General features: G+C 46.2%; 1 protein-coding gene across 1 annotated transcript in view; it reads left to right on the plus strand.

Moving 5' to 3' along the window:
• The first annotated feature begins 2,835 nt into the window (after positions 1-2,835).
• PRDX3 (peroxiredoxin 3) overlaps positions 2,836-8,455 on the plus strand; it is a 10,621-nt gene continuing 5,001 nt past the window's right edge. Inside the window, exons 1-4 of the mRNA XM_032176546.2 lie at positions 2,836-2,902; positions 4,517-4,649; positions 7,094-7,235; positions 7,812-7,947. Of these exons, the coding sequence (XP_032032437.1) occupies positions 2,867-2,902; positions 4,517-4,649; positions 7,094-7,235; positions 7,812-7,947 (447 nt within the window). The 5' untranslated portion in view covers positions 2,836-2,866. The remainder of the gene's footprint in view (positions 2,903-4,516; positions 4,650-7,093; positions 7,236-7,811; positions 7,948-8,455) is intronic.

An 8,455-nucleotide genomic window follows, 5' to 3' on the forward strand; every position in this document is an offset into this window, starting at 1 on the left:
ACCACAGTATATAATGTTTTTAGTCCTTATTTCTTCTACTTTTTTCTCTCTCTCTCTTTTTTTTTCTTTCTTCTTTTTTCTTTTCCTTTTTCTTTTTTTTGAGACAGGGTTTTGCTATGTTGCCCAGGCTGAGTTTCAAACCCCTGGGCACAAAGTGATCCTCCTACCTTGGCTTTCCAAAGTGCTGCGATTACAGGCATGAGCCACCACGCCTGGCCTTTTTCTAATTTTTTTTTTAATTGAGGTGAAATTCACCTAATATAAAATTAATTATTTTAAAGTTTACAATTTGGGGTAGTTAATTCATAATGTTATACCCACCTCTATCTAGTTCCAAAACATTTTCATCACCACAAAAGAAAATCCTATACCTATTAAATAGTCCCGGCTGGGCGCACTGGCTCACGCCTGTAATCCCAGCACTGTGGGAGGCCAAGGCAGGCAGATCACTTGAGGTCAAGGGTTCGAGATCAGCTTGGCCAACATGGCGAAACTCTGTCTCTACTAAAAAATACAAAAAAAGATTAGCTGGGCATGGTGGTCACACCTGTAGTCCCAGCTACTTGGGAGACTGAGGCAAGAGGATCGCTTGAATCTGGGAGGCAGAGGTTGCAGTGAGCTGAGATCGCACCACTGTACTCCATCCTGGGCAACAGGGGGACACTCTGTCTCAAAAATAAATAAATAAAATAAAAAATAAATAGTCCTCATCCCAGCTTCTCCCAGTCCCTAACAGTTGCCGATTTGCTTTCTGTCCCTTTGGAATTACCTATTTTAGATGTTTCATATAAAAGGAAACACACACTATTTGTTCTTTTGTGTCTGGCTTCTTTCACTTAGCTAATGTTTTCAAAGTTCATCTGTGTTGTAGCATATATCAGTACTTCATTCCTTTTATGGATGAATAATATTCCATTGTGAACTACAGTAAGTTTTTTTTTGTTTTTTTTTTTTTTTAGACAGAGTTTCGTTCTTGTTGCTGAGGCTGGAGTGCAGTGGTTCGATCTCGGCTCACTGCAACCTCTGCCTTCCAGGTTCAAGTGATTCTCCTGCCTCAGCCTCCCAAGTAGCTAAGATTACAGGCATGCGCCACCCTGCCCAGCTAATTTTGCATGCCCGGCTAATTTTGCAATTTTTAGTAGAGACAGGGTTTCACCATGTTGGTCAGGCTGGTCTTGAACTCCTTACCTCAGGTGATCCACTCACCTCAGCTTCCCAAAGTGCTGGGATTACAGGTGTGAGCCACTGCGCCCGGCCTACAGTATGATTTTGAGCTCCAAAATGATCGTCTCCTTTTCTTTTCAATCATCTGCTAAACACAGACATAATTAAAACCAATTAAACAAACACAAGGAAGGTGTGAGGTGAAATAGTCGAAACGTGTGTCCCCGCACATCCAAGGCAGTCCTTTCCACATCTGGGGACTGGTACCCAGGGTGGCGCCTAGTGGTACCTGAGATGATTTTAGAAAATACACTGGGCTGGGTGCGGTGGCTCACGCCTGTAATCCCAGCACTTTGGGAGGCCAAGGTGGGAGGATCACCTGATGTCAGGAGTTCAAGACGGGCCTAGCCAATATGGTGAAACCCCATCTCTACTAAAAATGCTAAAAAAATTAGCCGGGTGTGGTGGTGAATGCCTGTAATCCCAGCTACTCGAGAGGCTAAGCCAGAAGTATCGCTTGAACCAAGGAGGTAGAGGTTGCAGTGAGCCAAGATTGTGCCACTGCACTCTAGCCTGGGCGACAGAGTGAGACTCTGTCTCAAAAAAGAAAAGGAAAAAAAAAGCCAATTTAAAGAAAATAGTAAGTGATATTTGGTAATAAGAAGACTTGAGAAACTAAATTGCTAATGGAATGACTAGTGATTAGAAAATACCAACTCAGACCGGGTGCAGTGGCTCATGCCTATAATCCCAGCACTTTGGGAGGCCGAGGTGAGCGGATCACTTGAGGTCAGGAGTTTGAGACCAGCCTGGCCAACATGGTGAAACCCCATCTCTACTGAAAATACAAAAACTTAACTGGGCATGGTGGCAGGCGGCTGTAATCCCAGCTGCTCAGGAATCCCAATTACTCATGAAGCTGAGGCAGGAGAATCGCTTGAACCCGGGAGGCAGAGGTTGCAGTGAGCCAAGATCATGCCACTGCACTCCATCCTGGGCGACAGAGCAAGACCCTGTCTCAAAAAAAAAAAAAAAAAGAAAAGAAAAAAGAAAATACCAGCTCCAAGATTGCAATTTGTCACACTGTAAGGCCACGGTGTGATTTTCCTCTATGTTTGATGTGGTTGCTTCAAGTACTATGCTCACCACTGAACACTTGGCTTTATTAATTGACAAAAACCAAATTTTAAATTTGTCCCAATTTTCCCAATTTTGAGAAGAGAGGCCAAATGGAAGACCACACACAATTCCAACGGATTTCAGGCCAACAAAGCCTTGATGTGTCTAGCGTCTAGCCCACTTAGCTTATTAACGGACTAAAACTGCATTTGTAATTAATTCCATTTCATACAGAAACCAGAAGTCTCTACCTGAGGCTGAAATAAGAAAGGGATCCTGTCACAGAAATAGTAGACACAGTAATCCACGCAAGGTTAACCAACAAAACAGTGAGAAATATGGAAACAAATACCTAATGCCCCGCCTGGATTCGTTCTTTTTAGGTTGGGGAGACAGTAGGAAAACCACGTGTCACTTGCCCAAGCATTCAGCCCTAAAGGGAATTTCTCCCTCAAGGTCCCCAGGAGTCAGGGAGGCGGGGGCTCCTCCGGCCCCGCCCCCTACCCGCAGAGGCCCCGCCCACCGCCCCGTAGGCCCCGCCCCTGCGTCTCTGCCCGCCCCGTGAAGCCCGAGTGCACTAAAGATGGCGGCTGCTGTAGGAAGGTTGCTCCGAGCGTCGGTGAGTGGCTGTCGGCTGGGGACAGGCGTGGAGACACTGGTGGCTCCGGGAACGTGCTTCTGAGACAGGATCCCGCGCTTCTGGGCATGAGGGCCATTCGCCCCTGGAGGGTTTCTGCGGGTAACGGACCCAGAGGCCTCCCTCCGGGAAGGTTCCATGCGCCTGCGCAGAACCGCCCTTCCCCACTCCATCCCCGCGGTCTTTTCCCCGAGTCCCTCCTCTTTCGGCGTCCCGGGTCCCCAGGCCCACCTCCACTTAAGGTCCTGGCCCTGATTCTGCCACCGACCGTATGATCTTGGGCAAGCGCCTTCGCCTTTCTCAGCCTGTGTACTTAAGATGGAAAGAATGATGCCTACATCAAGGCGTTGCTGTGAACAGCCCCTTAAATACTGGATAAAAACGCGCAAAGTGCTAAGAAACTCACGAAGGCGTTCCCTCCCAATCCCGTTCCCGCGTGTTTCTGCTGCTGTTTCCTGCTTAACTGTGGGCAATGCGTCATGTTCTTTTGATACTCAGCTTTCTCTGGTGGGGTTCAACACAGCCCCTTTCGTTCTCCTGAGTCATTTTGAACGTTAAAGTTGAGCAAACCGGCGGAGTGCAGTGGCTCACGCCTGTAATCCCAGCACTTTGGGAGGCCGAGGCGGGCAGATCACTTGAGCCCAGGAGTTTGAGACCAGCCTGGACAATAATAGTGAGACCTTGTCTCTAAAAAAAAAAAAAAAAAAAATAGCCGGGCGTGGTGGTCAGTGCTCCTGGGGAGGCTAAGGTGGGAGGATCACTTGAGCCCAGGAGGTCGAGACTGCAGTGAGCCGAGATCGCGCCACTGCACTCTAGCCTGGGTAAAAGAGCGAGACTGTGTTTCAAAAAAAAAAAAAAAAAAGTTGAGTAAACATTTCCCTTGAGCCTTTTCCAGACTCCCAGAGGCTGAGCTTGGCTCTTCTTGTTTACTTGTCGCTGGTGCTGGAGGGGCCTTGTTTTTCTAAGGAAAACCTTGAAATGGTAAAACATATTCAGCAGATAGTGCTGGGAAAGGCCTGCGCAAGTCCCCTGGCTTTTGAACCCTGTGTTGCTTTTAAGCACATGGAGTTTCTGATTTTTTTTTTTCTTTTTTTGAGACGGAATATTGATCTGTTGCCCGGGTTAGAGTGCAATGGCGCGATCTCGGCTCTGCAACCTCTGCCTCCCGGGTCAAGCAATTCTCCTGCCTCAGCCTCCCAAGCAGCTGGGATTACAGGTGTCCACCACCGCCTCCTGGCTAAGTTTTGTGTTTTTGGTAGAGATGGAGTTTCACCATCTTGGCCAGGCTGGTCTCGAACTCCTGACCTCGTGATCCACCCATCTTGGCCTCCCAAAGTGCTGGGATTACAGGTGTGAGCAACCGCGCCCGGCCAGTCTTTGTGTTCTTATAGTTCCCCTCCACCTTCCAGTCTTCTAGGAGAAGGAAGCAGAAGGGAGTGTTAAGAACATGCAGATCCAATCCATGCTCTTAGAGTTTGGGGTTTGCTATTTGGTTTACAGGAGCAGGGACAGCTGAAACCACCGTTGGCATGATGCCCTTTCAGCCTTCAGTCACCAGTCCAGGAAAACTTTCTAATAAAAAGTTTCTCTTTCCAGGTTGCCCGACATGTGAGTGCCATTCCTTGGGGCATTTCTGCCACTGCAGCCCTCAGGCCTGCTGCATGTGGAAGAACGAGCTTGACAAACTTATTGTGTTCTGGTTCCAGTCAAGCAAAATTATTCAGCACCAGTAAGTGTTATGTCATGTCTTGGCTGGAGCCAGGTAAAGGAAAAATGAACCATCGTCTCTGGACAGGGGCTCTGAACCCTAGCCAAACGTTAGAGTCACCTGGGAGCTTTCAGGAACACAGCACTTCCCCAGTCCCACCCCAGACAAGTTAGTCTCTGGGGTGAGACCAGGATGTGCCAGGTGATTCTAATGTGCAGCCAGGGTTGAGAATCACTGAGGCAAACTGCCCTTGTCACATTTCCATGTTGGTTGTCAGAGCTTCTAATCCACTGTGTTGAGGAGGGGGTTACTGGGAGCTCAGATGCCTTCTGAGTCTACTGTGTCTGAAGAGCTGTGAGTGGTGGGCAGCCTGTGGGGACCTGAGAGGGCAGCCGCTCTAAGATTCAAACCTGTGTACTGGCCCCAGCTGGCCACTTAGGAACCAGACCTGTCTAATGGTATCTGTAATCTGAGTGAAATTTAGCTGTTTCTTGAGATTTACACTCCCTTCGCTAGGATATGGGCTTTGCTAAGATCAGCCTCAGATAATGAGTGGTATTTGAAAATACCTTGTCTAGATTTGACCAGCCTTTGAAAAAGCACATATTTAATATGTAATGGTTTGGGGGGATATACTTTAGTAAAGCCTTTGTTTGTGGGCAGAATGTTCTAAGAGGTTTCGCAATTTTACTACCCTGGAGCTTTAAAATATTTCTAGTAGTGATGTGATACCACAGGCTTAAAACTTTACTCCACTGGTTTCAAATCCCCGTCCCCAGCAGCTCCTCCTGTTTCTGTTCGTGGCAGTGTCAGGCATTTTGACATTGGAACTACTCTGTCCCTCATTCCCAGGTAGAAGCAAGTCCTTTTCAGTTTTGACACATCTCTTGCATGCATTCCTTTCTGTTCTTTCTGCCCCATCCCTCCCCTCAATATGTCTAAGATCACTGAAATCGAGGCTGGGCACAGTGGCTCACACCTGTAATCCCAGTACTTTGAGAGGCCAAGGCAGGCAAATTACTTGAGGTCAGGAGTTCAAGACCATCCTGGCCAACCTGGTGAAATCCCGTCTCTACTAAAAATACTAAAAAAATAAGCCGGGTGTGGTGGTGTGCTCCTGGAATCCCAGCTACTCGGGAGGCTGAGGCAGGAGAACTGCTTGAACCTGGGAGGTGGAGGTTGCAGTGAGCTGAGACCGTGCCACTGCACTCCAGCCTAGGTGACAGAGCGAGACTCTGTCTCAAAAAAAAAAAAAAAAAGAAAAGAAAAAAATCACTGAAACCACCTCCTAACATGTCTCCCCCTTCCTCCTGCTCCTCTTTCCCTCCTGCCAGACTAATCTTCCTAAAAATTGCCATCTCAGCCAGGCACGGTGGCTCACGCCTGTAATCCCAGCACTTTGGGAGGCCAAGGCCGGCAGATCACGAGGTCAGGAGATCGAGACCATCCTGGCTGATACGGTGAAACCTCCTCTCTACTAAAAATATAAAAAATTAGCCGGCAGGGTGGCGGGCACCTGTAGTCCCAGCTACTCAGGAGGCTGAGGCCAGAGAATGGTGTGAACCCAGGAGGTGGAGCTTGCAGTGAGCTGAGATCATGCCACTGCACCCCAGCCTGGGTGAACAGAGCGAGACTCCGCCCTTGACTCTGTTATCTTTCCTGTTAAGAAGACCCTGCAGCCTAGTATTTAAGGACTCTTGCAACATGGCCTTCAACCATTCCTGCCTGCTACCTGCTCTTCACTCCGTACCCTTAGACACTCTCTGTTCTCATTAGACTGCCACCACACGCTGCTCCACACACATGCCCTGTCTTCTTCCTGCTGTTTCCTACATGCTATCTGCCCCATCCCATCTAGACTTGACAAAATCTGAACCATATTTAAAATCCATCTCTAGTCTCATGTCTTCCTTAATTCTATCCCTACTATTTTTGTCTTCCTCTTTTTAGTTTCCATAGCACTTGGAATTGAATTTGTGCACAATCTAAAACTATAGGAGAAATTACAGTTGGCCCTCTGTATCTGGGTTCTGCATCTGTGGTTGGTTGAATCGAAAATATTGGGAGGGAAAAATGGATGGTTGTGTCTATACTGAACACAAAGTCTTTTTTCTTGTCATTCCCTAAACAATACAGCTTAATGACTATTTACGTAGCATTTACGTTGTATTAGGTATTATGAGTAATCTAGAGATGATTTAAGTATACTGGAGGGTGTGTGTAGATTATATGCAAATCACCACTTTATGTAAGAGACTTGAGCATCTGTAGATTTCGATATCCTAGAACCAATACCCCACAGGTGGCAAAGGATGACTGTGCCTAAGATGTACAGTTGAACCGAATGTTTTGGTTTATACTAAGCACTTTATACTACTAATTAATTATCATAAGAAGTTTAAATAAAGTCATAGGTGCTTGACATAGCAAATGATGAACTATATATGAGTGTGGTTTTTTTTCAGGTTCCTCATACCATGCACCTGTCGTTACCCAGCATGCGCCCTATTTTAAGGGTACAGCCGTTGTCAATGGAGAGTTCAAAGACCTAAGCCTTGATGACTTTAAGGGGAAATATTTGGTGCTTTTCTTCTATCCTTTGGATTTGTAAGTGTAATTTCTATGATGCTTTCATGTCATTCTGAGAGCAAGCACATATCCTGTTTCTGCACTGAATTGTCTACCCCTAGATACTCTTGTGAAAGGAAGGATTCTTTCTGACCCTTAATCACCGATGGCCTTGTTGATTACAGCTGGGATCTGTAGCTTGTTTACAAGTGATAAACTTCAGGGGTGGGATAGGACAGCTTTCTTTTTAGTATGCCTCTGTGCTCTGGAGCACTGCTTCCCTAAGCCAGTCTATGAAAAAGTTTTCACTGGTCTGGGGAAAAATGAGAAAAGTAGGCATAATCAAATGATTTTTTTCAAAAGGCAACTTTATTGAACTGTAATTTTTTTTTTCTTAAAACATGTGTTCCTTTTCCCCATTTTTTGATACAATTCCTAAAATAAAAAGGTGAGGGGAGGTAATACTACTTTTGCCAGCACAACACTGTAGTCCAGGGAGGACGGTAAACCATTTTGCCTTTTTTACCCTTAGCAAGTTGAACTAGGTTAGACCACTAAGTATTAAAATCCTTGTTTTTAAATGCTCTAATGAGAATTTCTATCCTTTTTTTCCAGCACCTTTGTGTGTCCTACAGAAATTGTTGCTTTTAGTGACAAAGCTAACGAATTTCACGACGTGAACTGTGAAGTTGTTGCAGTCTCAGTGGATTCCCACTTTAGCCATCTTGCCTGGATAAATACACCAAGAAAGGTATAGCATTGTACCCCTAGCTTTTGCTCTTACAAACTTGCTTGGAAGAATCTAAATTTCTAGCTATGCTGCTGGACTATCAAGATCAAATTACACAAGGGTTAGGTTGTTTTTTTTTTTTTTGAGACGGAGCTTCGCTCTCGTTGCCCAGGCTGGAGTGCAATGGTGCGATCTCGGCTCACTGCAACCTCTGCCACCTGGGTTCAAGTGATTCTCCTGCCTCAGCTTCCCGAGTAGCTGGGATTACAGGCATGTGTCACCACGCCTGGCTAATTTTGTATTTTTAGTAGAGACGGGGTGTCTCCATGTTGGTCACGCTGGTCTCGAACTCCTGACCTCAGGTGATCCGCCCACGTTGGCCTCCCAAAGTGCTGGAATTACAGGCATGAGCCACCACACCTGGCCTACTCAAGGTATTTTTTTATTATTATTATTACTCTTCCATGTCTATGTTTGAGAAAATTAGTCTTTAAAAGAATGCTTTAAGAATTAGAAAAAGCAGCCGGGC

The sequence above is a fragment of the Hylobates moloch genome, unplaced genomic scaffold (assembly GCF_009828535.3).
Source record: "Hylobates moloch isolate HMO894 unplaced genomic scaffold, HMol_V3 SCAFFOLD_3, whole genome shotgun sequence".
NCBI classification, from domain to species: domain Eukaryota; kingdom Metazoa; phylum Chordata; class Mammalia; order Primates; family Hylobatidae; genus Hylobates; species Hylobates moloch.